Raw genomic sequence first — 22,412 nt, forward strand, 5'->3', positions numbered from 1 at the left:
CCCAGATCTTCAAAACTGAGCCTCCCACCTCTGAGTCTGTAAACACAGAGATGTTAATCCCCTCAGAATTGGTACATGAAAATCGGAGACGTCAGGTGGTAAGAATCGAAACTCAAACGTAGTTTAGAAAACTAGTGCTAAAGGGTTTGTGCAGGATAAATAATGCTTTTATTTTGCTACCTGTTAGGCTACTGGATGAAAGCACAGGAGAGGGTGAAAGGCCCTTCAGATTTGGGTGATTTTCTTTCCAGGCTGCCAAAGCTAAACGAAGAGGACAATATATTATACCTGACAGAAATAGCCAACAGTGGGCTGAGAGTGTTTTGAGACCCCACTTCTGTTAATAGCACGAAAACCGGAGCGGGAATAAACAAGCAGCAGACCCATAAATCACACACGACAGCGGGATTTGACGCATCTGTACGCGGACAACAAGCCGTATTGATTTGGACTGTACCAGCAAACTAAATAACAGTGCCAAAGAGTCAGCATAATAGGCAGAATTTCATTAGCTGTATCATTTGCTGTCACCCTCCCTGTTCTCTAAAGCAATTTCTTTGAGCTGATTGGTGATATCGGGATGTCTATGTATGTGGAGGGAATACTGAGAGAGAGACTGTCATTGAAACGCTATTTAAGAACAGCGCGCTCCTCGGAGTTTAATCGCTACTATATCTACACGGAATCGTCTTGTTAGCCGTCTTCAACAGCCTGTTCGAACTTATTGTTTTTGGCAAAACAAGACGACGCAATCTCCATCATGTCAGCCCAAATCATGCGTTTCAGTTTGCTTATAGATCAAGACGTGTTTGCATAGTAATCCTACGGTTGCCATGGAGACCCCTGTTCCTCTGCGCCGCATCCTGGGTAATTAGTGTATGATAACACCTTGATACACTAAATCTCGGTGCGGAAAATTAAATCTGCAGAATTAAGCGTATGTAAATGTCGTATTACAAACAATTAGAGAAGTTAACAAAAGAACGAGCCCGATTTAGCCTGCTGCTTTAACTTTGGAGTCATTCTACGAATGTACAGACTCCAAGTGATGTTTTTACAGACATGCAATGCGTTTCATTCAATTCAGTCACGTGTACTGCAGAGTGGTGTTGAAGTAAATCATCAGGGTTTCAGGCGTGAATACAAGCAAATAGGGATATGTCGGAATCAAATTTTCATGTTGTGATTAATTGCTAATGCTTTTGTCATGATATACGGTATTATCGTGGTATTGAAATTTCGGTCTTAATACAGTATAACAGGTTTAATAACTTTTTTCTTATAACAAAAATAACTGAATATTTAAATGCAATATAGAAATATATATATATAAAAAGTTAAACGTTTTACACAAAGATTTATAAAGACTGATAGGTATCACTTTACAATAAGACCTCATTAGTTAACCATTAACATTCACAATGAGCAATAGCTACATTTGCTACAGAAGTTATTCATCTTTGTTAAAAAATACATGTCTTAGTTCATGTTAGCTCATTAAATAACACAGTTGCAAATTTCGATTTTAACAATGTGTTATTAAATATTGGAATACCTTAGATTAATGAATGTTCAAAAGAATCTTTCATCATCAGTTTATGTTAACTAATGAATTAACTATTGTTAACTAATGAAGCCCTAATGTAAAGTGTGAACAAACAATAAAGAATCAAAACACTTTCAGACAATATCTAGGGCATGTTGTAGTGCAGATTAAAATGTAAACATTTTTTTGAAAATGAATAGCCTATTAAGTCTAAATATTTAAGTATTTGGCACTGTGATGAACACCATAGCGAATCCACAAATCTTAATGGCTATTTAAATCTATTGTTTTAGAAAGTAGCGCAGCTGCTTTATTTATGGGGTTTCCAGGGTAAGGGCTGCATTTTCTGTAGTTAAGCGCCATCTGCTGTCAGAGAGTGAATGTGCTTTCATTCAGCACGTCTCTCAGTGTTCCCCCATGTGCTTCTCATGCATGCTTGTTTACATCAGAGCGCACACGGGTCTTTCAAGGAGCATACAGTGGTGTTGTGCATTTTGACCATTTGATGGGAAAAGTATTTTTAAAATGCATCCCATATTCTGAATAATTTGTAATGTATAATTGTTCACGGTATTTAGAAGTGCCCACTACAACAATATCGTGCATATTCATTACCGTGATATATCGCATCACCGAATTCTGGCACATGTCTACAAACCAAATCAGTATCAAACATTCCCCTAAGTTATATCACGCTAGATATTGTAGACCTATCTGTCATATATTATCACTAGATTTCTTTGTCAGGAAACATCCTGTCACGGTGGGTATTTGTTTAATAGCATGCACTTTATAAAAGGACGCAGTACATTTCTAGAAGAACAAGGCAACCGTATAGATAGACTTTATGTACATTATGAAGTTATGAAGAACGTGGGAAGTTTTCCAGTAGGCCAATAATTAAAGCTCTGTTGCCCCCTCTTGTGTGCAGTTCATGCTGTGAATTCGAACCATTGTCCAAGTTCTAGTTCATGTGGAAGAATAACAGGGATGAGAATCTGGAACGATTCCAGTACCTTAATATTCTATTAACGAATTGTTTAGCACTTTTAAATAATATAAATGAAAAAGAAGTGTTCCTTTGTCAGATGATGAGAGAATTTTAATTATAGAATTTTACTCCCACATGAAAAAACACTATAGTAACTTAAAGTAAATACTGTAGTGTTTTTGAACCATACTATAGTAAAGTCTATTATACTGTATATATTACAGTATTTACAACACTTTTTAATGAATGCTACAGCATACTGTACTATTAACTATGGTGAACTGATAAATTGTAATAAATACTGTAGTATACTTTAGTTTTTACTACAGTAAACTGAAGTGTATTGTAGTATACTATAAAATATAAACTTAGTACATTATTAGGTAAAGTAATTTTTTTAAATAACTATAGTTGTTATATTACCACAGCAACGACAGAATTACCACAACAAATTAATTAATGTACTTTACTATAGTATTGTTCAAAAGCAATAAAAAATAAATTACTATTGTATTTTTTCATGTCAGTTGTCTTTTTGCAGCATTGTAAATCTGTCAAAACACAACGAACAATGAGGTAACCTAAATTTATGTCATTATAAAATTTGACTGACAGAGCTCATAATGTGTATCTAAAGATAAAAGTTGTCGTGTGAACAACTAGTCAGTAACAATGCTAAAATTATTCTCATTAGTGAGTTATAAGCTGTATGTTTGATTCATTAAAAAGACCAGACTCATTAGAGTCGTTCATTCACTGTTGATTCAGTGGCGATATTGTGGCGCCAGTCTCACAACTTATGGCATACTAAAATGTCCTAATTCCGTAAATAAGAATTCAGAATTATTAGATAGATGGACAGTCAAGAAAAAATATATATATTTTCTTTTTTTTTTTTGCCAAGATTTGCCATGCAAATTAAGGCCTAGTAGACTACCCCAAGTTGGCTTTGTTAGTATTTGATCAAATGTGAGCTGTGCTTTAAAATGGCACAGTAAAAAAAAAAAAACGTTTCGAAGTTGTAAATAAAACAAATATTTTTGGAGTACGTTTAACAAGAAAACACTGTTTTTAATTTATTGTTACTTGACATTTCCTTGCAATTATTTGTGAAATTTACTAGGAATTTCTGAGTTTGTTCTAAAATTCAGTCAGTCAATTTTATTTAATGAAAATCCTGACTGTTCTGGCACATGCTGAACATATTCCTCAAATTCCCATCTTGTAACCATTCTCTAAAATTAAAGATACACAATATATAATACATATATACATACAATCTCTGTTTGTATTTAGATCATTTAGATGCAGATTTCAACCCTTGCACTCATATGCTTTATCTAATCAGAAGCTTTTAAGATTGCCACATTGCCCTGTTAGTGTACACAGCTGCAGCAGTGGGACCGTCCCTTACACTTCTCTGGCCTCACTGCAGATCAGGTTTAAGGAGATCATGGAGGTTTCAAGTCCCAGGACGGAAGCTTCAGCAATGGACCCTAGTTCCAAGCTTTTCTGCTGCAGATCTGTGAGGCGTTGCATCCCTTTGGTATATAGACAGGAGCTCTACCACATCCTGTGCCTGACTGGACCCATGGTATTTTTTTTTCTCTCACTTACACTCATGTATGAATGTAAAATATTCATCTATTCATATTAACATAAAGGAAACATTGGAAGTTTTAAATCAATTTCACCTCATGTGGCAAAGAATGAGACTGCAAGCCAGAAAAGCAAAGAACTGTCATTATTTCCTCCATATACTGTAACTCAGTGCTCTCATATACTTGTCATCCACTGAGAATTCTCAGGTTGTCATTCCAGGTTGCATCGCACATTCTGAATCATCTTCTGCCATTTGTCATAACAATATTTTGCGGTCGCCTGGGAAACAGTGTGCTGGCTGGTTATGGAATGGCCTCAGCTGTGAGTTTATGTTTTGCTCTGCTTATTGTTTCTCTGGAATGTTATGTACTTGTCTGTGGTAAAACAGAAAAATGTATATGAAATGCAAACGTTGGCACAGTACTGTAAAAGTTCAGCCATGTCACACGCTTTTGGTTTTAAAGCTTGTGTATTGAAGTAGTTCAGAGCATGGCTGAGAGGAAGCTGATGCTTGTTATTCTGATTCATCAGATGATAAACATAACTGCAGCTACAGGTGGAGGTCTTGCACTGGCGGCTGACACCCTTATCTCTCAGGTACGAAAATATGTATGGATATGCAGTGGGTTCCAACAGGATGAGACCAGACCAGAGAGCTGGGATGTAAACGTAAATTGAATTATGCAGAAAAAAGCAAAATTGGCCCTCCTGGATCTCCTGCAATGAAACATGAAATACATAACATTCTGCCGAAATTCTAAATTTGGTACAATATGAGACATTAGGGAATACAGAAGAAATTTTTTAATTCTGATCTAATGTTCTTGTCAGACCTTCGGTGGGAAGAATCTGCGCCGTGTTGGCATCATCTTGCAGAGGAGTGTCCTGATCCTCCTGATCTTCTGTTTGCCCTGTTGGGGTGTACTCATCAACACCCAGCCCCTTCTCCTGCTGCTGGGTCAAGATCCAGAGGTGGCCAGGTGATTCAGTGCAAAAATAAATAAATTAAATTAAATGATTGAATTAATTAAAATATTTTTGTCTTTTTGTTCAGTAGAATATCTAATTATATATAATATTTTACATTTATAAAATTTTTGTTCATATTAAAAAGATATTAAATATATTTCATTTTGTTTGTCTTACCCAATAAGCATTGTTGTTTTTTTCTTGTTTTAAAGGAAACTTTTAATGAACATTCTCTGAGTATTTCTTTACCTTCAGGCCATCCAAGATGTAGATGAGTTTCTTACTTCATCTGAACAGATTCGGAGAAATTTAGCATTACATAACTTATTCCCCAATGGATCCTCTGCAGTGAATGGGTGCCGTCATGATGAGAGCCAAACTGCTGTCAAAAACATCACAATAGCCCACAAGTAATCCACATGACTCAATAAATTAATATCAAATCAATAAATGAATGTCTTGTGAAGTGAAAAGGTGTGTATTTGAATAAAATAAAAAATGTATAATTAAGGTGTTGTGACCTTTAAACTTTCACTTCTGGCCAAAATACCAATCCATAATTCATAACTTCTGGATTACTTCTGGATTATTGAGATGTTTTTATCAGATGTTTGAACTACAGTGTTTTTTCAGCAAATTTTCATTTTTGGGGGGTTAACGTCTAACAAAATATACTGAGGTCTATGCTAAAAACAAGAAAAACAGATATTTTTCAGTGGGAAAAAGTTTCAAGATATATTCTCTAAAACATTTTGCTTCAAGGAAAATGTATATTGTTTCAAAGACATTTATGTTTTACTGGATTATACACGAAAACATTGATCTATCTGCCAACAGTAGGTGGTGAATGACTCATTGTTTACTGTTTAGAATGAATAAAAGATTTTGACAAGAACCAAAAAAGCTATATTTATTCATGTCAGTGTAAAATTATAGATCCACAAAGTTTTGTACAAATAAAGATAGTGTCTGAGAATGACAATCCTCCCTATCTCTTCTAGCAAATATATTTGGCAAAAAAAAAACATTTCTAAATAAATATTGACGATGTTGTTAAATGAGGCATTTTAATGTGCTCAGGCACACGCTCTAATACTTAATTTAGATGCAGGCCAAGATGAAAATGACACTGCGCAGCAGATTTATTCTGCTGTATGAAAACTCACAGCTCTCTTTTTAAAATCATTCATGTTGCCTTGTCCTCTATATCACAGTTACAAATGTGCTTCTTTTCAGGATAGCTCACCTCTACGTGGTTTGTTACCTGCCAGCGGTTCCAGTGAGTCATAAAAAATAGCATAATTTTCCTCTTGCCAGCACAGTCACATAATTTACATGACATAGCTTGAAATATGATACATATATACACACCCCACTTCAACCTGCAGAGTTTCTCATTCTCTCTCTTTTCAAACAGGCTATATTTTTGCATCAGCTGCAAGTAGCCTATCTCCAGAACCAGGTATGCAATCTTTTTTTTGGCAGATAAGTGTAGATAAGCACCTTAGCTGATCTCTTCAAAAAGCATTGTTGCATGCAAGATCTTAAAACCTGCAGAGCTGTGTAACTATCACAGTCAGCTTCCAACTGTTACGGTATGATCTTTAGTGACTTCATATGTGTCACTCAATGTAATGTCACAGCAGTGACTATAGATCCAAAGGATGGTTTAACAGTGGTTGTTTTGGGTCTGTAGGGAGTGATTCTGCCTCAGATGTATGCAGCCATTGCAGCCAACATTGCAAATGTGGTGACAAACTACATCCTTCTGAACTGGTTGGACCTTGGGTTATAGTAAGTTTGAAGGGTTGTAATCTCTGTCAATCATTTATACACAGTTGTGCTGCATTGGTTATTTACGCAATAGTTCCAGTTCTCGAAACAGAGTGAACATACAGGTGCTAGTCATATAATTAGTCATAGAATATCATCAAAAAGTTGATTTATTTCACTAAATCCATTCAAAAAGTGAAGCTTGTATATTATATTCATTCATTACACATAGACTGGTATATTTCAAATGTTTATTTCTTTTTTAATTTTGATGATTATAACTGACAACTAAGGAAAATACCAAATTCAGTATCTCAGAAAATTAGAATATTAGTTAAGACCAATACAAAGAAAGGATTTTTAGAAATCATGAAACTAACATGAAAAGTATGAGCATGTACAGCACTCAATACTTAGTTGGGGCTCCTTTTGCCAGAATTACTGCAGCAATGCGGCGTGGCATGGAGTCGATCAGTCTGTGGCACTGCTCAGGTGTTATGAGAGCCCAGGTTGCTCTGATAGTGGCCTTACGCTCTTCTGCATTGTTGGGTCTGGCATATCGCATCTTCCTCTTCACAATACCCCATAGATTTTCTATGGGGTTAAGGTCAGGCGAGTTTGCTGGCCAATTAAGAACAGGGATACCATGGTCCTTAAACCAGGTACTGGTAGCTTTGGCACTGTGTGCAGGTGCCAAGTCCTGTTGGAAAATGAAATCTGCATCTCCATAAACTTGGCCAGCAGCAGGAAACATGAAGTGCTCTAAAAAATCCTGGTATATGGCTGTGTTGACCTTGGACCTCAGAAAAACACAGTTGACCAACACCAGCAGATGACATGGCACCCCAAACCATCACTGACTGTGGAAACTTTACACTGGACCTCAAGTCCAGTCCAGTCCTTTTTGTCTTTAGCCCAGGCGAGACGCTTCTGACACTGTCTGTTGTTCAAGAGTGACTTGACACAAGGAATGCGACAGCTGAAACCCATGTCTTGTATACGTCTGTGTGTAGTGGTTCTTGAAGCACTGACTCCAGCTGCAGTCCACTCTTTGTGAATCTCCCCCACATTTTTGAATGGGTTTTGGTTCACAATCCTCTCCAGAGTGCGGTTATCCCTATTGCTTGTACATTTTTTTTCTACCGCATCTTTTCCTTCCCTTCACCTCTCTATTAATGTACTTGGACACAGAACTCTGTGAACAGCCAGCCTCTTTTGCAATGACCTTTTGTGTCTTGCCCTCCTTGTGCAAGGTGTCAATGGTCAGCCTTTGGACAACTGTCAAGTCAGCAGTCATCCCCATGATTGTGTAGCCTACAGAACTAGACTGATAGACCATTTAAAGGCCTTTGCAGGTGTTTTGAATTAATTAGCTGATTAGAGTGTGGCACCAGGTGTCTTCAATATTGAACCTTTTCACAATATTCAAATTTTTTGAGATACTGAATTTGGTATTTTGCTTAGTTGTCAGTTATTATCATCAAAATTAAAAGAAATAAACATTTAAAATATACCAGTCTGTGTGTAATGAATAAATATAATATACAAGTTTAACTTTTTGAATGGAAGTAGTGCAATAAATCAACTTTTTGATGAAATTCTAATTATATGACTAGCACCTGTATTTAGTCGTGCAGTAATGTGACTACTTGAGCAGTCAAACTGTTTCTCGATTTATTTCGAAGACTCTGATTCATTTAGGAGTAAATCAAGTCACTGTCTTTATGAGCGTCCTATTGCATCATCACTGAACCAATTTATTCAAAACACTGATTCAGGAAACAGGCTCTAATACTTAATTTTACATTTAGCTGACGCTTTTATCCAAAGCGACTTACAATTGCTATATATGTCAGAGGTCACACTCCTCTGGAGCAACTAGGGGTTAAGTGTCTTGCTCAGGGACACATTGGTGTCTCACAGTGGATTCGAACCCCAGGTCTCTCACACCAAAGGCATGTGACTTATCCACTGTGCCAACTTTGGCAAGTCATAATTGTGACATACAAAGTTGAAAATTTGACTTAAGCCATTTTTGCCTTTTTATCTCATACTTTTGACTCATTGTCATAATTTTTTTGGGGGGGGTCAAATTCTGAATTTAATCATGTCCTCAAATAAAAAAAAAAATCAACATTGTGTCATAATTAAGGCATTTAAAGTTATTATTTTGACTTTTCATGACTTACCACAGCATGATGTTTTTCTTATGTGGCAGAAAGAGGCTTCCAAATGATTCTGGTATATCATTGTATATGATATGGCTCTGTTTGGAACTATTTTTGTTTGTAGAATAAAAATACTCATGTGGAGCTTTTCTCCTACAGTAATTAGGTTTAGTGATAGGGTTAGGCCTTAGATCTGTAGAGGTGGAGCTGGACTAGGAAAAGCTCCACCCATGTTATCCATACAAGGACATGCAACTACTCTACCATTTTTACAGTCGTGTATTTTTCTGGCTTTTGTATTTTAGTGGATCTGCTGCTGCCAATACCATATGTCAGATCTATATTTGTGTTTTCCTCTATTTATATATTCGCTGGAAGAATCTGCATGTTGAAACATGGGGAGGTGAGCTAACTAGCTAGTTAAACTTACAGATAAACCAGTCAACCCTTACTATATTGTTTAAATAAATGCATAAAATACCACTCTATGTTTGTGAGATCTTTCTCTGCTCTCCACAGGCTGGTCATGTGACTCACTGCAGGAGTGGGATGGATATATGAAACTGGCCATCCCCAGTTCCTTGATGCTCTGCTTTGACTGGTGGATTTATGAGATTGGAGGATTCTTAGCAGGTGCTTTCTAAAGACTAAACTCGAAAACAAACCTTTGTGTTAATACACAGAAACCACTGCCTGTAAAATTAAATTGGATAATGCATTTTATTAGGCCTAGACATGAGGAATGGCCTCCAATTAAAATATCTGTTTGGATGTAATGCTTAATGTGGTTTAAGGTTATTAATTTCAGCCACAAATGATTTTTCATGCATGATTGCTTTAGGAAAATTGAAAATGCTTGTGTAAAAGCTTTAGCACAGAGAGAAACCACTTTTTTAGTGTAACATTATAATGCTTTCAAATGCATTCCCTTATGTCTGTCTCTTTCAGGCATGTTAGGAGAGTTGGATCTGGCAGCTCTACATGCAGTCAATATGCTGGCTCTTACAAGCTACGTGGTAATTTTAGTCTTAGTATTTACCCAATTATAAATTTCCCAAAGGAAAATGAACAGATGCTTCCATTTTCTCTACTTTGTCAATTGTCAAACAATGATTTACTTGATACATTATCAGAAAAACAAAGTATATGAAATTTATTAGAGAACTCATAAATTATGTATAACTAGGTTTACACATATCCATTCAAAGGTTTGAGATCAACAAGATTTGTTTTTATTGATTCATATATGGATGCATTAAATGGATCAAAAGACATTTTTAAAGTTACAAAATATTTATGTTTAAACAAATGCTGTTCTTTTGAAAATTCTAAATATCAAAGAATAATAACTGTATAACTGTTTCCATTGATAATAACATGTTTCTTGAGAATCAAATCAGTCAGCATATTAGAATGGTTTCTAAAGGATCATGTGACGCTGAAGAATGGAGTAATGGCTGCTGAAAATTCGGCATTGTCAACACAGGAATAAATTACATTTTGTAAAAATTTATTAACATAGAAAAGCGATTTTAAATTATAATCATATTTTAATGTTTTTCTGATAAGAAAAAAAGGTGTCCTTGGTGAGCATAAGAGAAGTCTCTAAATGACCCCAATGTATTTTCCTGGGATGCCAGTTTCCTTTAGCGATTCAAGGTGCGGCGTGTGTACGTGTGGGTAATGCACTCGGAGCAGGAGATACGGCCGGAGCCATCCTCACCAGCAAGGTGTCCCTCACCTGTGCAGGTTTACAAACAGTCATATTCTTTATAGACACAGTCATCTTTCATTGTCTGCTCATGTCTGACACGTCCTTTTTCTTTTCCTTTATCTTTTGGATGCAGCTGCCTTGGCTGTTTTGCAAGGTCTTGTGCTTGCATCAACAAAAACTGTGATTGGTTTGTTATTTACATCAGACGGGTAGGTATCTGTATTTGTTTTTCAAATCAGTCTTGCAGTAATGATGTTCTTTAAACAGTACTGTACTGGTGTCTTGTTCTGTAGGCATATTGTGGCACTCGTCTCCAAACTCTTAAACGTCTATTGTGTGCACCAGTTGTTTGATGGTCTTGTTGTGAGTATTTTACATTACTATAACCTTTTTTTTTTTCAGATGAATTGATAAGTGTTTTATTTTTATGCATGGTTTTAGGTTGCTGTCTTTTCCTTAAAGTAAAAGAAAAGAAAAAGAAATCTGTACTTTTTTTTTAAGTTGAAAAAGTGTTGGCTATATCATGATTTTAAAAAGTTATTAATAATACGAGATTTAAAAAAATACTATTTCAGTCTTTCTACCTAAAGCTTGTAATGTTTAATTCAATGTTTTACTTGCCATTTTTATGCATTTGTAACAATTGATAACAATTGTAACATTTTGCTGCTTAGGTAAATTTAAAAAAAAAAAATCTTTTGTCAGTGTAATCATTTAAGCTAATAGTTTTTGAATGCACAGTCAGATAAATGTACTGTAAATGCAAAAATGTAAATGTCTAAATGCATTCTTTTGTTCTGTCCTCAAGTGTGTCAGCATGGGTATTCTGTTGGGTTCAGGGAAGCAGAAGATTGCAGCTTTAGTTAATTTCCTTGGGTATTACTGCATTGGACTTCCACTTGGCACCTCACTCATGTTTGCTGCGAAATTAGACCTTATTGGTTTGTTTTTCATTTTTTCATGCTATGATCTTATTAACAATTCAAATAAATTGTCACTCATTGTATTCGTTGATATTCTTTGACCTTGTCATCTTCTGTGGTCACCATGTTAGCATCTGGTTTCTAAATCATAATTTTATTGGTTTGAAGCACGTAGAGAACATCAGTGGACTCAGTACAGGTCCCTGCAGAATTGCATTAATGCATCTCGAGCACTCAGAACAGCATTCATTAAAACATCTCTGTAATGGGATAACAGCTGTCCTACAGCAATGTCCTTTCTTGCTTTCACAGGCTTTATGCTGGGACTTCTCGTTTCTGTTTGTGTGCAGTCCAGTATTTTCATTGCAGTCATTCTTAAACTCAACTGGGAGCAAGTGACTAAAGAGGTATATTTCAGTATTTCAGGTGTGCTTTCTATTTTTAAATTACAATTCACAGTCTATTTTACTTAATAATGTGTTGAAAACAGATATTCAGTGAAACAAATATTCAGTGAGGGGAAAAATATAGGATGAGACTAGATTATGACCATCAGGATTTGATCAGATTATGAAAAGTGGCTTTTACATACTATTTTTTTAAGGCTGTTTGTTAACATTTTCCTTCCAGAAATGCAACTGTAATTTTTGTTAAAATCTGTATGCTTTTAATTCTTTTCTGTTCTCATCAATTATATGGTATGATGTATGGTACATCCGTAACATTTCAGGCAGTGGAAAGAGCTGGAAAGCGTAAAATCCCTGCAATGTCAACTCTGGATAGTCTCACAGCAAGGCACAGAGAGGTATGTCTGATGACTTTTACTGTATCTTAACACAAAACATATCTGGAAACTTGAGCTTGATGTCTTTTGTTGCTCTCAGAATGGGGATGAGTACATGAGCATGAACTCAAATGATCAGAACGAGGAGCCAGACATGGAGGAAAAGCCCTCAGTTCTGCTCTCTACCACTCAGCTGATCCTCAGGAGAGGTCTGACCACCCTCGCTGCTCTTCTCATCCTAGCTGCTGGGATAGCTGTCCATCTCACTGTACCTTTACCTGAGGTGTCTTACGCTGTCACAGCAAATACTACTTTGGACTCAAATGTTACTACGCCTTCATCTCTCATCCATTCAACTACAGTCTCAATCTGAAAACCAGAGGCTTGAGCTACAGCTGTTCATACATGCAGTTTATCCCAGGTATTTTCTGTTTAGCCATTTTCTAGAAAGTTATAGTATCCAAAACACTTTTAATCATTTCTGAAGCATTAGAAACAAACAGAAATGCAAATATATTTGATTTGAAGAATATTTTGTTTTGTTGGAAAACAAGACAAAACACTGATTAAGAAAGTAATATTTTAAGAAGTTTTATTTGAAAACCTATTTTTAAACATCATAGCTTTGCATAATATGCAACAAATAGAACTGCAGAGTTTTCAGTCATGAGCAGTCTCTGAATCATATTTCATATAATCAGGCATTCCTGATTTGATTTGTTTTGATTAAAAAAACTGATTAAAGGTTAAAATGTTAAAACAGATGGTCTGCTATTCATTCATCCTTGGCACACATCCTTAATATTTTAAACATAATTAGAAAATAATAAAAGGAGACATATTTTTGTATGCACAATATTTATTTGGCAATTTGTTGAAAGGTTACATGTATAAAATAACATACATGTATAATTTGTTACTCATCACACATTTGCATTATTAAAATTCATGAGTCCAGCTATAGGATCTCAAAGCAACTGTTTTCTCTTTTTTTCTTGAAATCTTGCCAGAACTTTCAGCTTTGTGAACATCACACTGGTTCAAAGGTTGGTGTGAGGCACTGGGGAAGGGGAAAACATGTTAATGTTTGCCTTTCTCCTTAAAAAACTAATCCTTTTTATGAAATCACATCTACTGTATATGATAGTCCAACACATTGTGGGTCTAATGTACATAAGTTTAGGTATTAGTCACTCGTGAAATTGATTCCTGAAACCCGATTGATGATTCAATGATTTGTTTGTATATGTTCTTGGCTGCGAGATGTACTATATGAAGAAACAAACCAAATCTACAATTACAGTGACATTACCAGCAAACTACAATCGAAAGCCAGTTGTAATGGTAAACAAACCTTAGCTTTTAAATGTTAAAGTCATATTTTCTCTAGCTTAAAAGAGCAGCTGGATGAATCATTTCATATGGGTTAATGGAGGGGGATGTGGAAAAGAGGAAAGATAACATGTAAATATTTGTCATTGTAATCTGAAGGTCATTGAAAGTGTAAAGGCCAAAGGTCATGTGGAGTATAAAAAAACCTGAGAACGAGATGATTTAGTAGCATAAGTTTTATGCAAAGTGTTTAAATAAGCTTCTACACACTCTGTTGTTTAATGTTTTTAAAGAAAGATTTTTCAAGAATACAGTAAAAATGGCAATATTGCGAAAATGATTACAGTTTAAAAATGTTTATTTTTTTATATATTTTTAAATGTAATTTATTCCTGTGATGGAAATGATGTATTCTCAGCAGGATTACTCTTGTCTTCAGTGTTACATGATCCTTCAGAAATCATTCTAATATGCTGATTTTCTGCTCAAAAAAAACTTTTCTTATCATCAATGTTGAAAGCAGCTTTATTATTGCTTAATATGCTTAATTTTGCTAATTGTGCACTGCTTAATATTTTTGTATAAGCCATAATACATTTATTTCAGGATTTTTTTGATGAAATAAGAAGTTCATAAGATCAACATTTATTTCAAATATTTTTTTGTAACAATGTAAAATGTCACTTTTAACCATGTTAATGCATCCAATTGCTGAATAAAACTACAAATGTCTTTATATATAAATATATACATATATATATATATATATATATATATATGTGTGTGTGTGTGTGTGTGTGTGTGTGTGTGTGTGTGTGTGTGTGTGTGTGTAAGAATTATAATAGCTTTTTTGTTTTAGCCATATAGTATTTTCATTAAAAAAAATGTTAATACTTTAATAACTGCCTTTTATTTTCTGTTTAGATTTTTCATATGTATTCCAGAGAAGACTCCACTAGTAAACGATTCACCAAGCTGTGATACAATAAGTCAATAATTTAAGTAACAATAAGTTATGTGTAAAGCTTTTTTCAAAGTAGTAACTTTGTTGTGGTGGAGCTAGAGGCAGCTGTAACTCAGGCATGGGTTACATAGTTAGAGGTGGAAGTCTGCTGTTAAATACACTAAACTATAAATATTAAACTCAATACTGGCTATATTAAATATAATCATTATATTTATTACATTTATGGGTTGTAAATACAGTTGCTAATCAACTTGTAATAAGATTTTAAAAATAACTGATTGATTGATCTTGTGAAAAAGTCTATTGCCAGGATTGCAAACGTCCTCCTCCCGTCCTGTGGATTAAATCAAAGCTTCTCGTTGTCTTCACTTTAGTTAATCAGTAAGCCTTCAAAGGTGCTGAATGCAGCAGACCTGAAGAAAGAACAGCAGTAGAAGGGTCCCTTACAGTCTATGAAGCAAAGCCAGGCCTCTTACAGCGTCTTCAAGGAACACTACTGAGAAGATCATGGACTTCTCGAGTCCCAGAACTGATGCCGTGTCAGTGGAGCCCAGTGCCAAGCTGTTTTGCTGTGGTTTTGTGAGGCGTTGCATCCCTCTGGTGTTTAGAGAAGAGCTATACCACATCCTGCGCATGACTGGACCCCTGGTGAGGAGTCTGTCACATACACATCATGATGATGTGCTATGCTTGTTTTGTATGTATAGTAGAGAGCTGGCAGAGAAATGCAGCCGCGTATACAAAAATGATCCATTACTGAATAGACCATGTTCTGTTTTGGGTACAGTTTGTATTATTTGCATATGACTGTATTATACTATATTTGTATTATATCTTCATGCATGTCCATTTGAATATAAATTAATCCTGGATGAGTTGATTCTTGATTGTTAAATGCATCCATAATAATGCATATATATCTTGTGTCTTGCATAAAATAAATACTGTAGAAAGAAAGATGCCTATCATGAATAAAATGAATGTCATGGATATTTCCAAAAGAAGATCAGTTAAAGAAATTGGTTTTATTTTACTTCACAGAGGTGCTTTGTTTTTGTTTTGTTTTTTGTATTTTCACAGCCATAATCCATGTGAGTCCAGAACTTTCATCTTCAGCTTGTGCTAAATCCTTCCTTGTTTGTATTCTTAGCTTGTGTGCCGGTTCCTGAATTTTCTCCTTTTCTTTGTGGTGACGATGTTTTGTGGCCGCCTGGGGAACACTGTGCTAGCGGGTTATGCCATGGCCTCAGCTGTGAGTCTGTTCGATTCAAAATTTCTTATGGACCACATTATTAAGATGTCCAATGTAGTTATAGAGCATTAAGCAAAATGTGTTCGATTTGTTTTTCAGACAATAAATGTAACGGCTGCAGCAACGGGGTTGGGACTTGCTTTGGCATGCGACACTTTGGTATCACAGGTGTGTTTTATACACAAATATCACTCCAACTGCTTAGTAAAATAATAAACCAAAAGCCTGAAATGAAAAAAGGAGAATTAAATAATGAAAGGACTGCCATGAATCACGCAACAGTTTTTGACAGTAATGAAAATTATACTGAGGGATTAAACATGCGTTTAATTTCTTGTATTGTTGTTTAACAACATACCGACTGTTCAGCTGACAAAATGTCTTTCCAAAAAAAAAACCTTTCAGTGGACAAAAACTCCATAAATAGTTGTGAAAATTGTTATCTATTAGTTTTTATTAGTTTTCTATAAGTGCTTGCTTCTAGCCTTAATAGATAACTTGTGTTGTTAATGTTAAAATACTTCAAAGGCATAAGAATGCAAATTATTCTCCATTGTTATATTCAATCATATTGTATCATGTCTTGCATACCTTTTGAAAAGGTATTGTCCCAGTGGGAGTTTTGTACCTTGCTTTCTGACATTGTATGCTAAAATAACTAATAGCTTATGACCGTCTTTCATCTTCCCCTCAGACATTCGGGAGTAAGAACCTTCTCCGTGTAGGCGTCATCCTGCAGAGAGGCATCCTAATTCTGACGCTCTTCAGTTTGCCCTGCTGGGCTTTGCTTGTGAACACCCAGCCTCTCCTTCTCTATCTGGGGCAGGACCCCGAGGTGGCCAGGTGACCGGCACACCCTTTCTGAACATACTTGAATCGATTTTGACTGTTGAATGCTTAAACTGATCATAGATGCACTAGAGTACACTATAGACACTGACACTTCCTCTCTCTCAGGATTGCACAGCTGTATGTGGTTGCATATGTTCCAGCAATTCCGGTAAGGTCCATAAATAGATAATTATGGATTGCATTTCCGGGCACAGATGAACTCATATGAAATAATTCTTTGTATACATTGCTGTTCATCCTCATTCTGTCCCATGTCTATATCACAGGCCATGTTTCTGTATCAGCTGCAACTGTCATATCTTCAGAATCAGGTACATAAAATGATTTTTTAAGGAAACTAACAACTTAATAACTGCATTCAGTTGTATGTTGATGGTGTCATGCTCATCTGTAGGGAGTGATCAAGCCTCAGATGTATGCAACTGCAGTTGCCAATGTTGCCAATGTGATAGTGAACTACTTTCTGCTGTACTGGTGGGATTTTGGAGTCTAGTGAGTATGAATGTTTTCCATATTATTATGTCTTTGATCTTCAGTATTTACATATCGTTCTGTTAATATTTAGTGGGTCTGCTGCTGCAAACAGCTTTGCTCAGGTTTTTAATTGTTTTGCCCTGTTTTGGTTCATCCGCTGGCAGAGGCTCCATGAAAACACTTGGGGAGGTGAGTTTTGTGGATGTTACCTTGAAACTGTAGTTTGCAAAGCTACTTGATTGCCTATTTTTTAAACTACCTAGTCAAGCTACTTTTTGTTACTTTAGTATTTTTCTGGAACAAAATAACGCTTTGAATGCAGTTTAAGGCTGAACCATTTTCCTACAATAATTCGGATTTAAGCAGATGACATTGTTTGGAATGATTCGATTCACTAAATTGTATTAGACTTTTCATGGCCATCTACTGGGAGTCGATTCACTGGAGTAATTATTGCGTATTTATATTCTTCTGCATATGGCAGAGAAAATACGAGGCTATTAACTAAACTGAATAAGACTTTCCAAGACAATAAACTGAATCAGACTAAGGCTTCGCACTAAAATGAATCTCTTATAGGACGGTTTTGAAGAGCGTGTTTGTCTGTTCAGCTTGTTGAGCTTGTTACTGGACAATCTGCACAGTTTTAAAAACATAACCTTTTCAGATATTGAATTCCTTTTCATAGAGCCTGGGGGAAAATAGTTGCTCTGTGGCTAATTTCTTACTGTTTTCCTTTTCCTCTGAAAGGGTGGTCTTCAGAAGCATGGCAGGATTGGGGGTCCTACATGAAGCTGGCCATTCCCAGCACACTGATGACCTGTTTTGAATGGTGGATCTATGAAGTTGGAGGCTTCTTGGCAGGTACATTGCATGGTTAAGTGAACTAAAACCATAAAAAATAAAAAAATAAAAACAAATGTAAAATATAGTTTATCTATAGTGGTAAAATAACAGTGGCATATTCAAAGAACAGAATATAAATATGTTTATGTTTGTATACTTAACCAGTTTTACTTTTTCCTTCATGAATAACTCTCCTCTTCCCATCAGGAATGCTGAGTGAGGTGGACCTGGCTGCTCAACACGTGGTTATCATGCTGGCGTACATCAACTACATGGTGTGTTTGGATGATCTTTGCCTTTTCCTTTTCATGACGGTGCTGTTTTTGTTCACCTCCTTTCTTATATGCCAGATTCCATTAGGAATGCAAGGTGCGGCGTGTATTCGTGTGGGAAACGCACTTGGTGCTGGGGAAACAGCTGCTGCCATCCTCACCAGCAAGGTGTCTCTCATCAGTGCAGGTAAAACATTTGAGATCAATCATTCGCAAGCCTGTCATAACACTTAGACAGTCATATGCAGCACTGATTGATGTCATGTAAACACGTTCATTTTGTTCCTAAGCTTTTATAGCAATCTTTCAAGGTTTTGTTCTGGGCTCGACAAAAACAGTCATTGGCTACATATTCACTTCCGATGAGTAAGCCACTTATCTCATTATTTCAAGCACCAAAAAAAACAACTAAATGTTTGTTTGCATATGTACACATTAACAAATCTGTAAACACTCCAGTCTTCAAATTAAGAATTAAGATTAAACAGAAACAATGTCAACAACAGCTGCGTTTCAGTTTTCCATTTTGTGATGTTTGTCATATTTAGGGCTATAGCAGAGCTTGTGTCTCACCTACTGAACATCTACTGCCCTCTTCAGTTCTTTAATGGAATACTGGTGAGTTCTTTAACTGAATTTTTACCAGTGACAGTATATAAAGGGAGGAGAATGGACCACCTGTATTGAAGTGTATTGAAATGAATGGGAGAATCTGTAATGCAGAAGTATAGGAGTGTAGGAATAAAAGTCCATCCTTTTAGATAAAACTTAAAACTTTTTAGCATGAATTGAACTAAAAAAAGCCCAATTTATAATGCCTTTGTTGCAGTGTTATTTTAGTATCATTGAGATAGTATTACAGTTTTAAAATTTTAAGTTAGATTTTATATTTTTAATTATTTTATATTTATTGTTTAAAATGTATAAATAACATTTTATTTACGTTATTTTATGTATTTTAATTATATTTTCAATAAAAAATGTTTTTGTTCATTTTTAGTTTTCTTGTTATCGTTTTAGAAATGTTGTTGTTTTGTCATGTTTTTTTTAAATGTCTGTATATTTTTATAAATTTCTATTCATTAATACTTAGTTATTTCAAGTTGAAAAACAAAACAAAAAAAGACTGAAATAACTGAAATGAATGTATGTATATGTGCCTGTGTGCTGTTACTGTATTAAAATGAATATTCAAGTCAAGTCACCTTTATTTATAATATGGCACTTTTTACAATACAGATTGTTCCAAAGCAGCTTTACAGTGTTAAACAGGAAAATTGTGTGTTGATAATGCAGAAGGACAATAGTTAACAAAGTTAAAGTCAATTCATTGTTGATTCAGCGATGTCATCATCCAGCTCAGTTCAGTTCTCTTCAAACAGTCAAGCAGACAATATTGCCAGAAATTAAGTTTATATTATATTATATTATATATCAACTTCATTGGTTTGTACGTGTGTGTTTGTGTACATTATAAGTTCCTGTACAACAGTTTTTTTCTTTCAGTGTGTTGGCATGGGCATTCTTCTTGGCACAGGCCAGCAGAAAATAGCTGCTATTGCTAACCTCTTTGGCTACTACTGCATTGGACTCCCATCAAGCATTGTTCTGATGTTCACCGCTAAATTACAAGTTGCTGGTTCGTCTAAATGTGTCATATTGACTCTTGTCACAATTACTGGTGTTTGATTACAGTGAACCTTTTAATATCTACAATTATTTATTCAGGCTTTTGGCTGGGCCTCCTCATTGCAGTATTTTTGCTAGCAATTTTTTTCATTGTGGCTATTTTTAAATTAAACTGGAAGAAAATGACAGAAGAGGTAGGCATATCAGGTCTATTAAAACGGCACCTTTCTTCTAATTATACTCCTCATGATCATGTGCTGAGTTGATGACTAAAAGAGCTTCTTTCTCTTTTCAAGGCAATTGAGCGTACAGGAAAGAGTTCAAATGGAGCGGCAAATGGAGCAATGACTCCGAACCATCGCAACAGCTTCTACCAGGTGGTGCTCAATGCAGAGCTATTTTTTTCTCTTTGTTGTTTTATTTTAAATAATCATTAAGAACTAGAATTTTAATGCATAAAAATAATAATAATAATAATAACAACATGCTAAAAAATTAATGCATTCAATGATCTCTGCTGATTTGTACATTCATACATACACTTTTAAAGGGATGGTTCACCAAAAATAAAAATTGTTATTTGCTCATCCTCATGTTGTTCCTATGATAACTATATATACGTTTATTTGCATTTTACAGAAGAGATTAAGACATTATGAAGAATTTTCAACAATTGTGTCCATATAATGAAAGTTGGGGTCAAAAACATAAATTTTACCTCATTTACATTGATTGTGTTGACAGAAAAAATGCTTATAGTTTCAGAATGAGAATGGATACGTGGTTGTGAGCTCTCAAGACCAGGATGAGGGGCTCAACCATACTGTGCTGCACGATGGGCCAGACGTGACTCAAGTGGAGGAAAAGCCCTCAGTTCTGCTCTCTACCACTCAGCTGATCCTCAGGAGAGGTCTGACCACCCTCGCTGCTCTTCTCATCCTAGCTGCTGGGATAGCTGTCCATCTCACTGTACCTTTACCTGAGGTGTCTTATGATGCAGGTGCAAATTATACTTTGGATTCAAACTTTACCACAGCCACTCCCATCTAGTCCATGAGTATCGTTTGAAACCTGGACCTCAGATAGATTCACCGTGAATATCTCTATGCTGTGAACATGAGAGGTAATGAAGAAATTGTATTGAATTAGAAAAGTAGAAGCATTTTCACATTGATCTAAGGCTGTATATTGTGACCTAGACACGATTATATTTTATTCTGTGTGCACTTGCTTTGTCCACAGCATTAGGCCAAGTAGTAAGAAAATCGAGCAGCTTAGCAGGAAAAGGTCTGTTCCCCAGTAACACAGTCATATAATCTCTTCAGTTGACATTTCTAGTCAGGCGGCTGGAGAAATGCTGCCAAAAAGAAGACATTCTTCAAAGCCGCTGTCATATATTGAGAAATCTGTATTATGGAAACTCGAAGCAAATGTTGCCAATTGCATGCGGGACCTTCCTAAGGAATCCTGCCGGCCTATATTAAGGGGCTGTTTAAACGGAACACGTTTTTGTGTTAAAAAGTGTGAGTTGCAGGCTAGCGGAATGAAAAAAAATAGCATGGTCTAGAGACATGCTTTTTAAAAGTTGAACTTCGCTTAATTTAAGCACCACACTTTTGGAATTACATATCACGTGCAAGGTCCTGTGAAAGAAACAAGGGGCTTTTCACTCAGAATACACTTATGTTTTCAGTTGTTTTCTGTGTAAAAAAAATGCAATAGATGGGCATGTTTCAACATAGCATTCTAAAAACACAGTGTTTAAGTTAAAAGAAATTCAACTTCATATTTCGATCATCCTTTTTTCCAATCATATTTTGTCCGTCCGAAATACTAACGCTCCATCCTAAGCCTACTAATATATATTCACATGCCGATATGCATCTCCACAGCTCTGCTGTCACATTTTTTGTTGCTAGCTTGTTATACTGTATGTAAATGTTCAATCCACCTATAGGCCATTAAGATTAACTAATCATATGAATTTTCCTGGTTAAACAGTCTGATGTGATTGTGACTCTGGGCTGTTTTCAGATAAGTGTCAGGTGTGGAAGGGTAGTTCAGCTGCAGGGAGCAAAGAGTAATATTAGAGGGGTTATTTCATTTGAACTGGTAAAGTCAGTGACACAATTTAAATTGAACAAGACATATAAAAAAACACACATGCCCTGTGCTGAGCAGTTGTTATTATTGTAAAAAGTTACATTTAATTCATACTTTCAAACAGCTGCAAAAGATTGCACATAGCTGACTTAGAGCAGCTTATCACAAATGAAATCCCTGGGTCTATAAATCATTGTCCCATTACATAGAGAGTG

The 22,412-nt window shown here is 35.6% G+C and overlaps 2 protein-coding genes across 3 annotated transcripts; both read left to right on the forward strand.

The window, feature by feature from the left end:
- LOC132107939 (multidrug and toxin extrusion protein 1-like) lies at nucleotides 1-15,242 on the forward strand. 2 transcript variants are annotated; one of them, XM_059514302.1, is made up of 19 exons: nucleotides 1-98; nucleotides 3,918-4,131; nucleotides 4,359-4,460; nucleotides 4,671-4,736; nucleotides 4,971-5,119; nucleotides 6,345-6,387; nucleotides 6,526-6,570; nucleotides 6,805-6,902; nucleotides 9,355-9,452; nucleotides 9,569-9,682; nucleotides 9,998-10,065; nucleotides 10,690-10,798; nucleotides 10,897-10,972; nucleotides 11,057-11,126; nucleotides 11,572-11,704; nucleotides 11,999-12,093; nucleotides 12,417-12,491; nucleotides 12,571-12,891; nucleotides 15,144-15,242. In XM_059514302.1, exons 1-18 carry the CDS (start codon nucleotides 76-78, stop codon nucleotides 12,841-12,843), a joined length of 1,851 nt encoding a protein of 616 aa, XP_059370285.1. In that variant the 5' UTR covers nucleotides 1-75; the 3' UTR covers nucleotides 12,844-12,891; nucleotides 15,144-15,242. The 2 variants fall into 2 exon arrangements, with proteins under 2 accessions (XP_059370285.1, XP_059370284.1); XM_059514301.1 differs by lacking the exon at nucleotides 15,144-15,242 and having other exon boundaries at nucleotides 12,571-13,441.
- On the forward strand, nucleotides 15,148-22,401 carry slc47a4 (solute carrier family 47 member 4). Its single transcript, XM_059514303.1, has 17 exons — nucleotides 15,148-15,417; nucleotides 15,920-16,021; nucleotides 16,121-16,189; nucleotides 16,716-16,864; nucleotides 16,979-17,021; nucleotides 17,140-17,184; nucleotides 17,268-17,365; nucleotides 17,439-17,536; nucleotides 18,098-18,211; nucleotides 18,401-18,468; nucleotides 18,544-18,652; nucleotides 18,756-18,831; nucleotides 19,014-19,083; nucleotides 19,972-20,104; nucleotides 20,194-20,288; nucleotides 20,391-20,471; nucleotides 20,854-22,401. Exons 1-17 carry the CDS (start codon nucleotides 15,277-15,279, stop codon nucleotides 21,142-21,144), a joined length of 1,782 nt encoding a protein of 593 aa, XP_059370286.1. The 5' UTR covers nucleotides 15,148-15,276; the 3' UTR covers nucleotides 21,145-22,401.
- The last annotated feature ends 11 nt before the right edge of the window (nucleotides 22,402-22,412 follow it).

This window comes from Carassius carassius, chromosome 28, assembly GCF_963082965.1.
Source record: "Carassius carassius chromosome 28, fCarCar2.1, whole genome shotgun sequence".
Classification (NCBI taxonomy): domain Eukaryota; kingdom Metazoa; phylum Chordata; class Actinopteri; order Cypriniformes; family Cyprinidae; genus Carassius; species Carassius carassius.

What these genes read in the sequence shown, in the direction of transcription:
- LOC132107939 (XM_059514302.1), top strand. Translation starts at nt 76, where the DNA reads ATGAAAATCGGAGACGTCAGGTG. An exon ending in CTGACACCCTTATCTCTCAG is followed by an intron (nt 4,737 to 4,970) that starts GTACGAAAATAT and finishes TGTTCTTGTCAG; the next exon opens with ACCTTCGGTGGGAAGAATCT. An exon ending in TGGTTGGACCTTGGGTTATA is followed by an intron (nt 6,903 to 9,354) that starts GTAAGTTTGAAG and finishes TTTGTATTTTAG; the next exon opens with TGGATCTGCTGCTGCCAATA.
- slc47a4 (XM_059514303.1), top strand. Translation starts at nt 15,277, where the DNA reads ATGGACTTCTCGAGTCCCAGAACTGATGCCGTGTCAGTGGAGCCCAGT. An exon ending in AGTTCTTTAATGGAATACTG is followed by an intron (nt 19,084 to 19,971) that starts GTGAGTTCTTTA and finishes TTTTTCTTTCAG; the next exon opens with TGTGTTGGCATGGGCATTCT. An exon ending in ATCGCAACAGCTTCTACCAG is followed by an intron (nt 20,472 to 20,853) that starts GTGGTGCTCAAT and finishes AAATGCTTATAG; the next exon opens with TTTCAGAATGAGAATGGATA.